We start from the raw sequence: 17,521 nt of genomic DNA on the forward strand, positions 1-17,521 counted from the left end.
CATCACTATATTTTCGCACTCATCAGAGTTGCAAAATTATGTTGCAGCAAAATTTTACTCTCTGTGCTACTCACGAAACTAAATACTAGCAAAATAAAAGTGTCCTAGGGTATATAAAATAACTAAATACAAATTAATCCATTCCCATCCTCCGAAAAAATACCTAAAAACAAAATATTACAGTAGAAAAAACATGTTTTTAATTGTTCTAATTAGCAACATACACTCACTTAACTAAGTAACAAATACCTATCTAGTGGTTATAATTGATATTTTTCTGTACAGTACTGTATGCAGTTCATACCTTCGAAACAGATAGTAGTGGCTAACGGCAGTGCGAGAGAGACGTGACGGCAACACATTTTTGTAACACCTGATGACATAACATAAACTTTGAATATAATTTAAATGAATTTAGCTTACTATGCACACTCGTAAAATATGCCTTAATTTTATAAAAAACTAAATTCTAATTTTGTTTTCGTTTTCATTTCTTCCGGCTCAGCTCTTTTTGCCTCGTTTTTGGAGTCGCTTTCGCCTTCACTTTTAGCCGGCCCCTTAAATCTTTTTTACTCTCATAGCAGCAACCGAGCGATGCTGTTCTCGTAAGAGGCCTCTCGGGTCAGGAACCATCTTGTATGCTTGCATCTCAAGACAAAAGCTTGCTCAGAATTTTTCTCCGATCTCAAATTTCTTGTATGCAGGGGATACTTGTATCTCAAGGTATTAATGTAAGGCCTAATCGAATTTAATACAACAATTCTGTTCATTTACCATGACAGCATCCTTTATGAATTTATTCTCAATGAAAAAACGTAAAACTGTCAAAATTTAAAACATGACAGACTGTACTAACTCTTTCCTTAGCGTTAGCTAGCTAGCTAACTGACTCCATCATTTCATTAAATAATCATAAAGCAAATATAAAGTGCTCCCCCAGTGTAACTCGATAGCACCTAATTGACATGACCAGATACTAAAGAACCTTCATTTTGTTTTACTGTCTCCTAGCAACGAGAGACTTGACAACCAGTCAAAACTATTAAGATCGAATAAAAATGGTTTAATAATACGCGCACAAAGCATTCGTAGAGAAAACTTTGATGAAAAGCTGACCAAGTTGCGCTATGTAGCAAATAATAGCTTTCAAAACATTTCTGGATTTAAAAACATTGTTCAGAAGTAATAAATTATCAGGAACAAAAAATTTTGATAGAATGACAGTTACCTAGTTACAAACCAACTCGCTAGCTTGTAAGTAAAATAAAGAATAACCAGAGGATAGAAAATCAGTTCTCTGGTCTGTCTCTGCTTCTCCCTCATCTCCAGGAAGTCGAGACGCTCTCGCAACGCTTGCTCTACATCCTCTGAGAGGAGGGCTAACTCCTTGTTCGGTTGTTGCACAGAGATGTCCAGAATCGGCCTGCAGTATGGAGAAGATAGATTGACTAGTTTAAATTCTACTTCACTGACTCTTTGTCGAGCATTTTATGAAACAGCAATAGACAGAGATTGATTCTTGGTTAAAAAGAATGAAAGTGAGTGACCGGGATAGATAAAACACACAATGACATGTAGAATAATGCCTGAATGAAATAATATAAAATTTAGTAATGTTTGGTAAACCCCACTCTCAGCTTGGAATGTTGATAAAGAGTTGGGCTTGAAAAAATAATTGTACCGTACTTTTCAGACTATAAACCGCACCCCTATATAAGCCGCATCTGCTTTATTTTTCAATATATGGACTGCACATTTGTATAGGCCGTAGAACTCAAGACTGTGCTTTTTAACGCGACAGCAACTTTGCTGTTTAAAACGGAACAGTGCCGAACGGCACAGTTTCGTATTAACCGACGCTTTTAACTTAGTGCCTAATGGAACAGCACCGTGAGGCATTGCTTCGTATTTTCTTTCACCGCTAGAGGCGCACCAATTGGAGATTCTGGTTAATGCGCCCTAGTGGTGAAAGAAAAAGCCACAGATTAGCCGTACCCTTATATAAGCTGCATGGCTCAAATCATCAGAAAAAAGTAGCGGCTAATAGTCCGAAAAGTACGGTAATCAAATCTTCCCGATAACCAACCAGAAGCAATGACAACCTGACTACGGTTCTTGATTGGCCAAGTATGCATGGCATCACTAAAATGAATGTCTTGTAACCGAGTATAAAACATTGCTCGCAGGTAAATCCATGCTATTCCTATTTTACCCGTAGAAAAACAAGTCATTTTAGGTTTTGAAAGTATGAACACAAAAAGGAGCAAAATCTATATACTTTAAAAAACCTCGAGAAAAGCTAAACAGCATAAAATACCATCAATTTCCGTTTTAGCTCGCTATAATGAACAATACGCTATTGTCCCGCAAGTAGCAAAGAAAATATATACAAAGGTATAAAACATCAAATTGACAACTACCTGCAATGGAACCAAAGTTAATATTATTTTTTATTATATTATTAAAGAAATTCTTCTTTCCAGTGCAGGGTGCTGCATATGATACAAATATAAGATATATTTTCATCAGGTAAAAGACCTTGATGACAAGATTTATCTGCACATGCAGATCTATGGAAGCTGATATTCCATGTTATCTTCCAATGTACAATGGTGATCATAATAATGGGACCGCCTGGAAATTTCATAATATTATTTTTATTTATGGTATAAACTCCCTTTCCCTATAATCTCAGACCATAAATATTATGCATATTTGGAAAGCAAACTTTCGAGACATTCTGTCTACTACCAATACCAAAGGTGCGCTCTAGTAATAAAACATGTTTATTGGGCACCCATTCTATCCTATCGGGTCAGTCTAGGCTTATGGTGTCATACCACATACTAGGATGATAGAAATACTCTAAAGGAACTTAAAAACCCTACCAATTAACTTTTATAGGGTATGTTTTAAAATTATGTCAAATTAGGTCGCGTTTTCCACAAATTCAAACAATATTTTGTTTTGGATTTTTGTACCGCTTTAGGCCGAAAATGGCATATTGTACCAAAATCAAATCAATAAAGCAAATATCAGTTAGTTTTACATAATATTCTTATCCAGTACATTCTGAGCTTTTCATCGATGTGCATATTGTCATAATTCACATAACACCGCCGTAACAATATATGAATTAACAACAGAAAATGTGTTTATTTCAAGTGGTCCCATAAATACGATCAGCGCTGTATGTAGGTAGTAGATAGTAAAAGTGGACAAGTAGGCAGAAATAAAAGTAAATAATGGAGTTGTGTATACCGTAAAATAAAATGTACAAGGTTGGACAACTTCACTCTTTTTCACATGATTCTAGTTAAATCAGTACCGATAGAGTAAAGGCGTGGTCACACGAGCACCGAACCGACGTAGGATCGGTTCGGAGGCTGGTTCGGTTCGTGGCACATGTCACACGGCCACCGAAGTAACTTCGCTTCTTAGATACCATACGTATAGAGACAGGACACGGTTTCATTAGTAGTTTTTATGTATTTGAGTTAAATATTTCTATTGTAAACCAAAAACTTTGAGGAACTATTATAAATCATAATTACACAGCAGATTTATCAGAAGATCATTCAGCTGCTCAAAATAAATCACTCGATACAAAGATTTTGCTAACCCTTCCCATCAACATAATTATATTTTTTTAATAACATATGAATGTTTTTCTATGCTGAGTACATAACAAACAAAAACAGTCTTTATCATAGTACTGTGGTTTTACATAAATAAATCAGTCAACGATACTTCATCAGGATGAATATGACACATTACTTATATTCCACACGAAAGAAAATCACAACCATTTTCTTACATTTATGCAAAACTTCAGTGCAACATCTTACATTTATGCAACCCAATCACAAGTCCGGGTGAACCTTGTCGTAAATTGCTTCATGTTGTTTATTTAACGAAATAAAAGTATCGTCTCATTTCTTTTTTAACTTTACTCACACGCACGTAAGGAGAAATGTGACGCGTGCTCGCTAGAATTCTAGAACTTTAACCAGCCAATAAGAGCAAGGGTTCGGCACGAAATTTCGAGCAGTACCGAAATAGTTCGTTTCGGTTAGAAATGTCTTCGGCCGAACTTTTTACAACTGAGAGCGACGTCGTTTTGCGTCATTTAGTTCGGTTCGGTGCTCGTGTGACCACGCCTTTATAGTCCCCACCCACCCACTGCCAACATGTTCTTATACAAATTGTGGCTAACCATACATGTAGCTACATGCACATGCCCACATACCTTACCAAGCAAAGTGAACGTTTTGGAAAAGAGACGCCACACTCTCACCAGTTTGCTAACATCCTTGGAAAAAATTTCTACTATTTTTTGTAAGTCCATGTCTCTATGAGCCAGTACACATACTTTTGTATGCAATCAGTAAATAATTTTCGAACGTTGTTATACTCTACTTGCAGAAATGCTTTAAATTAAGCAAAAAAATTCAACACACCTGGATACATGTACAAGACGATTGATATTTCAGGAATTTGGTACTGATGTCAACAACAAACATTCTGATTAGTAAATAAAGGTCAAGGACAAGCAGCAAAAGATAAACCTTAAATATTTCAGGATTCATAAAACATCCTTTAGAGCGGTTAGGTACAATTTCTACAGGAGAGAAGGAGAAGATAACCTTGTGTCGTTGACAGGATACTCTGGAAGACTCTTAGATGTGTCCATACTCGTATCTTCATCCTCATTAACAACAGGAAACCGCTCATCAACAGTAAGCACTCGAGGAGGTGTTGTGATGTTCACATAGTTTGGATTATCAGGAGCGATGCTACTCATAAATGAATACTGGTCTTCTAGAGCCCCCCTTGTACCTGCTCCTTCAATATAAACACTAAAATGTTAGCCAATAAACCACAAAACTGCTGCGTTTCCAAGATTTGAATGGGTTTCAGAGTCGCTTCCACTTCGAACAATGAAAATGATAAAATCCAAACGTTTTTGATGCCATTTTGCTTCGCAAAATTTGTGCGAAGGCATTCGCTGTGAGAAGGCGAGGCTACTTTACAAAGTTTTGCTTTGAGAGAACTCTTGGAAAGATCTATATAGTGCCACTCCGAACTGTTGAAACGACAGGCTGTGAATTTGTCGGCAGTGGGCAACTCCAACTCCTTTAAAGCATGAAAACACTGAGTATTTGCACTTATAATACACCTCCTATTGTCAGTATGCTGTACTGATTGAGTAAATCAAAGGATATACAGTATATTCAAATGCATGGATACTATATTACTTTTTCAGACCATCGACTGAGCAGTTTGGCTGTTTGCGGAACCACACAAAACGCTTGATGAGATGCTCTGTATGACTCAGTCATTTGTTTTGAACAATGCACTACTACATTAAGGACATTTACGACAAAAAAAGTTTTTCGCTAGTGAATTAGCAGACAGAACATGCCGGAAACTAGCAAACAATATTTCACAAGATTTACTGTGCTAACCAGAAAGTGTGATTTTATCTGGAATGGCCATCTCCGCAGCAGCGACTTCTGAAGAGCTACTCTGGGCTCTGAGATTCTCAATTTCAAGGTCATGGAGGTTTTTACCATCCACTGACAATCTGTTGGGCATCTGAAGAACCACAAACAAAGGCATGGAATTAATCTACCATAGTTACTATTGTTACTTGAGCTACACGAAGAGACACCTATCGGGTTGCTCCCTTTAGAAAAAAGTCTATAAAACTACTCTTTGGTATATAAAGCAGTTTTTTGATGACCACATGCCCCTTTTATTCGGAATCACACTGAAAAGACCAAAATCTTGGTAGTTAAAAAAGTTAACGTTACGCTACTATGATACCAAATAAGGGGTATCGACCCGCAACACCTAACATTTATAATGAAAATAGCTCTATGTCCTTCACATGACTCGCTCCAAACTTACTGTTGGCTCATGCCTTCTAAGCATTTTCAAGTCAAGAATATGTTCTAATTGCAGTGAGTTTGAGTCTGTCTCATCAAGTAGCAATTTATATATAGAAGTGAAGCGAAAAAGGTATAAAGATGGTGGTACCTTACTCATGACATCTACGCTGTACCCTTTATCAAAACATTTGTATAAATGTTTTGATAAAATAACCAACCAAATGTGGCCAGCAATAATAGTCATTGCAAACTATAGACATTAACAAGAATGTTATGAACTATATTAGCGAAAGCAGACGTTCACATAGTGTTATGTAAAACGCCTTTATTATGCTAAAAATAGTGAAATCCAATATCGATACCATATTGCAGTAGTCCCCAACACTTTTCTAACTGCAGACGGATCAACGCTTGACAATTCTACTGCAGACGGAGTGTTGAAATAATAATGCCCCGTTATTATTTTAAAACCTAGGTTAAAACATTGCTGAAAAAGTATTTTTTATTAGTATTAAAATTATTAATTTTATTATTAATAAAAAAGATACAATTACCCGTAATGCTACCTGGGTTAAATTTTGGTGAGCGAGTGAGGGGAATAAGGCCTTTTCAAAATAAAAGACAGCTTGACTTAGACTGGGACTATAATAGAGACGGACTAACTACTATATCTCCAGTTGTTAAGAGATGAAGAAAATATTAAATATGAATGCAAATAACAAAAGAGTGCAAAGAACGTGTAGTAGGCATTGTAGCTTGTTGCCTGTGAAATCTTATGAGTCTATTTAGAATTATTAACCCAAAAATTATTAACAACTACCGGCACAATTAATTGTCTTTTGTAATTTGCATTTATACTTGATATCTTCTTTTTTTGCTAGTCTGTAGTTGGAGTAGTAAGTAGTAAGTCTGGAGTAGTAAGTCCCCCTTTATTATCATCCCAGACTTTTGCTAGTCTGTAGTGGGAGTAGTAAGTCCCCCTTTATTATCATCCCAGACTTTTGCTAGTCTGTAGTGGGAGTAGTAAGTCCCCCCTTTATTATCATCCCAGACTTTTGCTAGTCTGTAGTGGGAGTAGTAAGTCCCCCTTTATTATCATCCCAGACTTTTGCTAGTCTGTAGTGGGAGTAGTAAGTCCCCCTTTATTATCATCCCAGACTTTTGCTAGTCTGTAGTTGGAGTAGTAAATCCCCCTTTATTATCATCCCAGACTTGGATAATAAATAAAACAGAAATAACTAATTAATTCCTATGCGGCCCGGTAATGATTGATCAGGAGACAGCTGTCAGTCCATGACCCAGGGGTTGGGGACCACCGCGTATCATATCAATCATCATCGTATCGTATTAATCATAATACCAAACAAAATAACAAGAAATTTTCTTAGGCGAAGAGATTGTCGATAACTCCAAACGCGTAAGTTATAACTTGTTTAACCCTGTCTAATTGTTCACATCAGAAGGATTCTATGTAGATGTGATTACATCATGAAACAATTATTATTCAAATGCCATGACATCGAACTCTATAGTCCTGCTGCAGGTTTGATATGTGGTGACGAAATAAAGAGCAATATGTTGCAACAAACCATAGCACTACCCTGACCCTAATTTTGCAAGGCCGAACTGCTGGGGTAGATCTGAATATAAAAACTAAACTGGTCTCACACCTTTAAAAGAAGGTAATACTTCAGCTTCTCAATTTTTTTCAATAATTTATCCCTATTATTTTCATTGCTATTAATACCAATTGTTGAAAAAACATATATGAAATATATAGTATTTTAGAAGAAGCCTCCTTGCTGAATGCCATCCTCATTTTCCCCAGCATGAAATAGACCCAGCATGAATTGTCCTTAGAAAATATAACCTGTAGTTTTATCAAAACAAAGTATTGCGCTGATACATTATTGAACAATCATACCATGCTGCATGGCAATAAAAGAAACATGCCAAACACCGCAAGATCTGTCAAATTAATTTAAATTTTTAAATTTTAAACCACGTGACTTTTGTGTAAAGCAATCAGATTTCAGTTTAAAATGGAACTGATGGCCAGAACTGATCACAAGTACAGTTAGACCTCTATTTACAATTGTTTGAATACAAGCATTTTCCAACATAACTTGTAGAATTTGAGCAAACATTTCATCCTAAATCTGATGTGATTCCCAGGATATGACATCAGAAATTCTGTGAAGTATTCCACATTATACGCAAAAATGAAAAAGATTTAAGCAAAAATTAATAAACAAGCAAAAATTATCAAACATAAATCAAATCAGCAAAAACTTCTTAAACTTCACGTAATGTAGGCCTATGTTAGATAACGTTCCATCTCTGTCTATATCTCTATTAATAAGTCTCACCTTTTATTATCTTATCTCTAGGGTAAAGTGAATAAACATTCGCTCGGCGCACAAATGGCTATCTGGCTCAACCATAAAAATCAAAGATACTTTATATATGTAGGTTTGATGGCATGGGAAAAAGAAAGTAAATTAATTTTGAAATTAGAGTTGAACTTGACATCGTAAAATCTAAAAATAAAAAAGTTTGGTTTGGCTTAAGTAATCAGGTGAGTAAGCGAGTAGCTAACAGCTAGCTGAGCAAGTGAATTAATAACCTCTTTTTACTGGCAGCTTGTTTATTAATAAATTCCCTATATATCTCTTTACGTCTCACGGTAATGCATTCATTTTGTTGCCAAGGGTGATAATCTACTTTTTTGGATTATTTAATTATTTATACTGTAAATTTTAGTGAAGTAAAACGAATTGAATGAATTATAGTAATAGCTCTTACAAAATTATTTGACAACTGTTATCAAGTACAAACCTTCATTCTTTTGTTGATATCTTGAGAAAAATCTCTTTGATTCATGAACGACCCTTGCTGCATGTAGAGATCGTCATACTCGACAGGAATTTGTGGCACAACATTTCTTGAGCCAGTTTGGGCTGCACTGCCAGATTTACCATCCATCTAATCCAAAACTGCATATGTATAAACATACCTACTCACTAATTATTATTTGCTACCCGACATTATATAAATAATATGCTGTATAGTGTGAAATCATAGTAAGTGGCAGCACACTGAGCTTGCAGCCCTTCAGAAGCCAGTGATTATTCACAGCACTACCTATGCACTAATTATCCTTAACATCTTGATCAAAGAGATATTTGCAAACATTGTTAGTAGCTTACTTACTATTAAAATACACTTCATTAGGAAGGTTACATATGACAGTAACAATGATCTAATAAAACTAGTTTACAACACATTAGAGGATCATCATAAAACTTTATTGAAGTTGTCTGCACTATGTACTTTGGTTTGCTTTAGTTATCATTTGTAAATACTCATACTTCTTGTATCGCATCAGCATTACTAAGACGCTTGTTTTTATATATCTGCTGTAATCTGTTAATCAGTTAATGTTTGACTATGCATGAATATATGTGTTCAAGCTCAAAACATGGTGTCAGGTAGTTTTACCTTGAACTACTGGTGTGCATTATTTGAACTATTGCATAACTTAGAATTGTTATGGCTAGCGAATATTAGTTCTTTGCTCCTAATCCATTGACACTCGCTGATTTGCCAGCGAAATGAGAAGTTTACAAATAAAATTTTCAGCATTTCCTGGCGGCAAGTTGAACAAGGATGAAGTTGACAAGGATGACAAGTTGACAATTGAAAAAGATGAAGTTGGCAAATTTAAAATAGCACTGCTATTGCAGTCTATTGGTGAGAGAGACAAAGACATCTAGAAGACATTGATATATGCATCTAGCAAAAGTAGAAATGTATTAAAAAATGTAGTAAATATTCTTGGCAACTTTTGCAAACCAAGGCGCAACCTTTTCAACTCAAGACTATTTTTCAGCTGCAAACAGAATCATACAACCATGGATGAATATCTGATGGAGTTGAGAGAAAGGGCTCATCATTTTGAGATCAGGAAACAGACTGAAACATTACTACTACACACATGGGTTATAGGCCTGAAAGATTCGAACATTGCCGCTATGTTTTAATGGATGGAGAAGGTTGAATTAGACAATATAGTGAAAATGCTTAGACGTTTAGAAGCAGCCGAGTGTAAACCCAATGAAGAAAGTGTCTCAATAGATGCAGTTAGCAGAAATGTGCATCACAGAGTAAGTCATTTTAAAAAGTACCAGTCAAACAAATGAACTAGGTGTGGAAGTCAAACAAACATCCACTTGACGCATGTCCAGCAAAAGGCATATCTGTCATAATTGCCGCAATGTAATTATTTCAAGCCGCGCTGCTATTCGCTTATGTCATTTTCCCATAGCTGGTGAACTCTTTGTTTGCTGGCTGTGTGAAAAGTTCAAAACCTAATCCGCAAGACTGGACATGACGATTAACGATAGTACAATCTCAGTGCTGCTAGATACGAAGCCGAGTGCAATACATTTCCCATACAAATTGTAAGCCAAATGAATCTTTCAGTGCACCCTTGCAACACCACTCTATACACTTACTCTGTTCTTCAACTTGTCCTACCCTGCCAGGTAACCGCTGCTGTTAGAACTAATGGCAAAAGCCTGGCTCTGAAATTCATGGTAATGCCAGCAGAGCTGTTTTAGGTGACGAGGAGTGTGTTAACCTAGAACTGTAGACTTAACTGTTGACTTAGAATGCTTAACCAGCATTCTACAGACGAGTTTGACATCAACACATCCTTGCTTGAGAATTATTCAGATGAACTCAATGGACTGGGTTGCACCAAAGGTGAACACTCTATATAGATAGACACTACATATACACCTGTTGTACATGCTCCAAGAATTATACCCAAACCTGTTTGCGATAAAGTTATAAGAAAGTTTAGACTAATAGAATCACAGGGTATTATGATCAAAGTAACTGAACCAACTGACTGGGTCAATAGCTTATTGCCAGTCGGGAAATCTGATGGTCGTGTTAGGATTTGTATTGATCCAACCAATATGAACAAAGCTGTAAAGTGTGCACATTATTCATTGCCTACTATAAAGTTTATTACTGCTAAAGTGCCTGATGCAAAATTTTTCAGTGTATTAGATGCTTATAAAGGGGTTTGGCAACTGAAACTAGAAAAGCCTAATAGTTTGCTAACAATCCCATAGGTGGATATGCATTTATGAGATTGTCATTTGGTAGTAAAAGTGCTCCTGAGTTGTTTCAGGCTGCGACAGAGAAGCTTTCCGAGGGTCTAGATGGTGTGGCAGCGATGATGGATGACATATTGATATATTTAGCAACTATAGAAGAACATAATTAAAGACTTGAATCGGTGCTGGAACGATGCAGACAAAATGGATTGAAGCTCAACAAAAAAGGTCCCAGAGTGCTATATCTCAAGTAAAATACATTGGACATATTCTCTCGGCCAATGGCCAAAACCAGATCTTTGCAAGGCTTCTGCCATACACAATCTAGAACCTCTAACCGACAAGACAGGAGTGCGGAGAATAATAGGCATGGTTAATTACCTCACAAAGTTTGTGCCAGACATCTCTGAACATCTAAATAAGCTATGCAAAATGACTGAAAAAGACTTGGACCTTATCTGAACACGACAGTAAAATGAAAACTTCCAAAGGCTAAAAAATTCAATTTCTACAACCCTTGTTCTAAAGTACTATGTTACAATGCCTGTTCTGACTTCGGTTGATTCCAGCAAATCAACCATTAGTGCAAAACTCTTACAAGAAGGTAGACCAGTGGTTTACGCTTCAAAAGCACTTAGGAGCGCAGAAGAAGGTTGGTCACAGATAAATAAGGAAATGAGAGCTGCTGTTTGGTGCTGAACATTTTCGCAGGTATATTTATGGGAAATTTTTTAGCATTGAAACTGACCTCAAGCACATTATAAACATCATTGGCAAACCAATTGACAAAATACCACCACATCTACTCAACCTAATCTGGAGACTGATGCCATATGACGCTACTGTAACATACAACAGCGGGGAAGAGCTCTATAATATTGCTGATACTTTGAGCACAGCTACTTACAAGAGTGGGCAGTCATTAAATGAATAAATTAAAAGCCTGAATTGCCTTCCTGTTCACCATTCTACAGAGGAACAACAAGCTGAGCTTCGGGAATATACCTCTAACGTCAGTCAATTTCAAATTACGTGAAGCAATTAGTGCTATTTGTCCTGATAGTAGAAAGGTGCTCAATGAGACTCTACGACCATTTTGGTGTGTCCAACATTCGCTTACGGAAGTTGATGGATTAGTATTCAAAGATCAGAAATTGTACCCAGAAGTTTGAGAAAACACACATTGCAGATGATATACCACCTTAGTACAGACTTAGTACAGACATTGTGCATCATGAAAGCAAATGAGTTTGTATATTTGCTTGAATGGAATCATACATACTGACTAATCTTGTGATAAATGTAATCAGCACATGAGAAATCAACAAAAAGAAACTTTATAGTCTGTGGAAACACGATCATCACCATGGGAAGCTGCAAGGATGAATATATTTCAGTATGAAAACCATAACTATCTCATAGTAGCCGACTACTAAAACGGATTTATTGAGTATTCAAAGCTGAACGATATGAATAGCTCGAATGTAATAGCTCATGTCAAGTCAATCTTTGCTAGACACGGGATACCTATCAAAGTGGTTTGTGACAATAGGCCACAATTCTCAAGCAGCTTGTTAAAAGTCTTCTGAAATGCATGGCGATTTGAGCATCGTACCTCAAGTCCGCGCTATCCTCAGCTACCGTAAGTCCTTATGCACAAGCCGCGTGGCTTGTCGTTGAGCGCGGCTTCTGGTTCAAGGTCATAAGCCGCGGCTAAATCCAAGTTTTTAAAACTTACGTGAGGCTTAGGGCGGCTTTTCGATAAATGCGGTCTTTGCTCAGTTCCGCGCTATAACCATAGAACCGCAGTCATGATACACTTTTATGTATGGGATTTTGGCAACCTACTCGTTTATTTTCAGGGTCATGTATATGGAATACTTTAGACTAACGAAGAATTTATCGCTATTGTTTAACTCACCGCAGTCGTAGGTCATTAAAACCGTTTCATTCCTGACCGCATATTTCCATAAACGTGAAGCTTTCTAACAGCGCAATAAAAATTTAGCTGAGACATGACAAAAAGTTGTTGATGCAAGGGTTTAGAAATTTTAATTCGAACTTGGAAGTAAAAGAAAATTCTTTTCACATGTACTGATGTAGCCTGTTTTCTTATTCAAAAGTACTGGGTATAACGAAACCCTTCTCAACACTCTCGCTCCTGAAGGGGTCAAGGACGACAAAACTACGGTCATTAACCTCGGTCATTAGCCGCGGTCTGTGGGCATACGCGGCTTGTTGGAGGATTATTTTTTCTTTCGTGAATTATCTGGTTTTGAGCACATGCCGTGCGGCTTGAGCATGAGGCCTTACGGTATATGGAATATCAGAACGTGCAGTTGAGACTCTCTTCTAGCTAAATCTGATGACCGTTATCTAGCACTGCTCAACTACCGAAACACCTAGAGCAGATGGAATACTGTCACCAAGAATGAGACAATTTGGTAGGAGAACCAGAGCACTCTTGCCCTTTACAAAGGTTGCAATGCGGCCCAGTCAACACCAACTAGAAATAACTGCTGGCTTTCAAAACGCTAAGAAACGTAAAATAAATTCTACTTTCTTTTACGTTTCTCCTAAAGATCTCCCACCTTTAAAACCTAGAGACCGTGTAAGGATGCGAGACACTACGAGCAGTTTATGGATGCCAGCAACTGTTCTCAGAAGAACGGAAGAAGTCCTGTAGCGAAAGACATGGCCACTGATGATAGATATCGAACTAATTGTAGACAAATTAAAAGAGATAATGATAGCAGGAGTTAAATACCTAGCGATATTAACAATGACCTGACAACAATCTCAACTAAATACTGCGCAAGTGGATGTTGGAGACATTAGAAGTATAACGAGAATATACATGCTTGTCCAAATCCAACTACTGCCCCACCCCCTCTTAACCATCTCGGGTTAAAACCTGTATATCAGTGTTTAACGAATATGCTATATATATATAGCATATATATATAGCATATATATATATGCTATATATATAGCTATATATATATAGCATATATAATGTATATATATATATATATACATTATATATGTAGTACACAACAATAATTGACTTTCATGTTCTAGATTTTCTACTATAGATGTAGCGCCTTGGCACATTTATTTTTGTTTAGCAGAAAAATGAATGTATTGAAGTTGTTTACACTATATGCTTTGGTTTTTGTTAACTATCACTTGCAAATACATATACTTCCTGTTTTGAATTAGCAATTCTAAGACGATCGCTTTTACACTTCGCGTGCTGTAACCTGTTAATCAGTTAGTGCTTGATTATGCACTAACTGTATATGTACTTACGCTCAAGAAAAAACCAGTCAAAGATTATTAGCCATACAACGTAATAGTGTGTCCATAAGTTTTACATAAACTAAAACGAATTTAAGTAACAGAAAATGTAGCACAACCCAACAAACCGTGAAAGAATCGGCCGAAAAAGGCTTGGTAGAACTTAAAATTAATAATTTATTGCTTTAACTATAACTTAGCAACCAAATGCTAGATCTCTAAGCTGATTTCTAGAGGCATAGGTATATTTTGCGAATATTTTGTTTTGCGAAAAACTAGAGTTAAAAATATAATGCATCACTTATAAAAAGCGCAGTGTTGTAGGTACGTACGTTAAAACATCGATAAAATAGCAAGTAAAATCATGATGATTATTAGAGTTTAGTTATTACTAACAAAAGGTTTATGTTGAAACAGTAGGCCATGAACGATATAAAAATATGTAATTTGCCACAATAACAGTAATAGGCGTAAGATTGACGTAAACCTTGCATCTATAAATAAGATACTAAAATATTTTGACGTAGCTACCAGTAGCAAATAAAAGCAGCTTTAATATAAAGTAAAAAAATTGGTGTATGCTCTTATTAATGCAAACAACTTTTACTATTTCGCATTACCGTTCTCTGGCACAGACCAGAAAATGTATGCAGGGAGCGCGAGAACTAGCCAAATAACCACAGGTGTGAATGGGACGTCAATTTAGATAAACCTAGTTTTATACCATCTTTAGCGATAAATGTTTAAAAATAGTACTTCCGTTTAGCTGAGCATTCGCTACCTGCACGGTCGTGCTAGGCAGGATATGCCTACTTTGATAGGGTTGTCCTTACTTGCTGGACCAAAAGACGTGTTGCGGATAATGTGTTTTATACGATAGCTCCACGGAAAGCACTGTTAGTAAGTGAACAACTCCTGAAATATATTACATATTGTTACAGGGAGGACAGGGATAACTACCGTACTTGAAAAACAATTACAACAGCAATTGCATGTACAATAAGTAGTGTTCATTAAACTTGCACTGTTTAAAGTGTTCTATGCACTTGAAGAGCTTGTATGCTAACTAAAGATGTATGCTTATACATAAAATATGTTGTAGATAGATATTTCCTATAAACAATGTATCTACAAATTATAATAAACGAGTAACCTGAATGCTGATTATGTACTCATGTACTTGATTTGCTAGAATGGACCTGAAATAGCTGAATTAAAAGAAACTAACATACTAGTAATCAAAAATGAATCAGTGCTGCGGTGTTCAGGCCCGTATTCCCTGGGGCGGCTGGCCGGCTGAGCCGCCCCAACTTTTGCTGTGGTGCTGCGGTGTTCGATATCTAGATTGCCCTGAATGCCAATACAATCAGTATGCTGATAAGCAACCGTGCTTTGAAAACTTCGACTTATATCACCAACATTACATGAGTCAGCAAAGTTTACTAATTACTGAATCTTTGCAGCAGTCAAACTGCATGAAACCATTAATAAGCCATAAACAAAAATAACATGACATATATATATTTGAATATATATATGTCATGAATATATTTGAGTACTTGAAACATTACTTAATTAGGGATAATACTCTGTTGTCTAAACTACAGACATGCTTGATATTATTATTCATAAACATAGCAGGTATACTTAACAAAAATACTTTTCTGCAGATAGCGTAAGAAACTTAAAATAAAAGAATGCTTTCCACAATAGACACGGATAACTATGGATTGTGTGCAGTTTATTTGAGTAATATCTGCCCTGTTATAAGTTATGCTGTTAGGTCAAGGAGAGTTAGGCCAAGGAAACTCGGCCACCAGTGAGTTGGCTCAGTACACCGAGCTTCAGAACACATATAATATATATGTGTTCTTTGTGTTCTGTAGCTCTGCGTACCGAGCCAACACTACTGGGATAATGAGACTCGGTCTGGTGGTGGCGACGGTCACATGATTGGCCATGCCAGACCTAGTCACTGTACTCTGCCATTACAATATCTTCTCATACATATATGAGCTTGAACAATGTAATTAAGTTCTCCCTTTTCTTCTAGTCCCTACAACTGGTGAATTTGTCTAAACAAGAGGATTTAATAAATGCCTTTTTACCAATGCCAGTTATGTATTTGTTCCGCTGAAAAACACTAAAAGATTTTTTTCATAACGTTAGAGCTATTAGTTTTGAGTTGCCACTACTTTATTAGAACTAGTTGCTGAAATTAACTATTTTGTGAACATCCTTGTAGGACTTCTAACATAAAAGCATCAACGTAAGATTTCTGAAAATCAAACTTTGGTAGAAAATTGTTGAAACAAACACAAGCAGCCACTAACTGTTGAGAATGCCCTATGGAGAGCTATAAGAACTCTCAAAAATGAAAACTTCCCAACCTCAACAGCCATTTTATCTCAGCAACCACTTTGTTATCCTTCATTTTATATTGTTAACAATATAGTATTGTATATAGAGGTGTATCTTTTTCTATATATATATATCTCAAAGTATGTCTGTGGATCTGTCATTCCGGGTATAGCTATAACGCATGCTGATTATTTTACCGATACGGCCATGTGTTACGATGCCCTGTTAAGAAATATTTTTCGTAAGGTTTTATTAGTATATCTAGGGTCAAGGCCAAATCTTTTCACGCGAACAATTATATTGTCTCTGTATCGTCGTATTCAAAGTTTTGATGGATAGCTTTTGGTGGAACAGCCACTTTTTTATACACACACACTTCTATGCAAGAATTGTTATTACTAATTCTACATATTAAGGATTTTTATTTTGTATTCTCAATTCAAATTAATTATATCATTACCAAATCATATTTTATTGTAATTGTACAAAATCAACTTAATTTAGCTATTACTTGCTAATTGCTTCACATTTACATCTAAACCTTTTTATGGTCATTTTATTTTATTTATTTATTTGACTGGCACGAAGCATTCTCCTCATGATATGAAGTTGAAAAGGTATTTGACAAAGTTTGAAAACCTTTACAGTTGCTTTTATTTTCTCTTGTAATTTATTTCAACTACACAAAACACTTTTCTCATGATATGTAGTTTGAAAGTTAGAATGGCAAATGTTGTTATATGTTAAATAAAAATCAATTTTCTGACTAAACACATTTTTATTACCCGGGCAGCGCCGAGTAGCACAGCTAATATATAGATATAGCAATACTATTAG

General features: G+C 36.1%; 1 protein-coding gene across 1 annotated transcript; it reads right to left on the bottom strand.

The window, feature by feature from the left end:
• Positions 1-769: 769 nt before the first annotated feature.
• LOC137394702 (uncharacterized) lies at positions 770-14,954 on the bottom strand. The gene is made up of 5 exons (XM_068081470.1): positions 14,944-14,954; positions 8,733-8,890; positions 5,469-5,598; positions 4,647-4,845; positions 770-1,423 (listed from the first exon to the last, which is right to left on the bottom strand). Exons 2-5 carry the CDS (start codon positions 8,877-8,879, stop codon positions 1,225-1,227), a joined length of 675 nt encoding a protein of 224 aa, XP_067937571.1. The 5' UTR covers positions 8,880-8,890; positions 14,944-14,954; the 3' UTR covers positions 770-1,224.
• Between the last annotated feature and the right edge of the window lie 2,567 nt (positions 14,955-17,521).

The sequence above is a fragment of the Watersipora subatra genome, chromosome 4, assembly GCF_963576615.1.
Source record: "Watersipora subatra chromosome 4, tzWatSuba1.1, whole genome shotgun sequence".
Classification (NCBI taxonomy): domain Eukaryota; kingdom Metazoa; phylum Bryozoa; class Gymnolaemata; order Cheilostomatida; family Watersiporidae; genus Watersipora; species Watersipora subatra.

Coding starts and splice junctions, on each gene's coding strand:
- LOC137394702 (XM_068081470.1), bottom strand. CDS start 8,879: ATGGATGGTAAATCTGGCAGTGCAGCCCAAACTGGCTCAAGAAATGTT. Junction 5,599..8,732: donor ATATCAACAAAAGAATGAAG/GTTTGTACTTGA, acceptor GTGGTTCTTCAG/ATGCCCAACAGATTGTCAGT. Junction 4,846..5,468: donor AGATAAAATCACACTTTCTG/GTTAGCACAGTA, acceptor TTTATATTGAAG/GAGCAGGTACAAGGGGGGCT.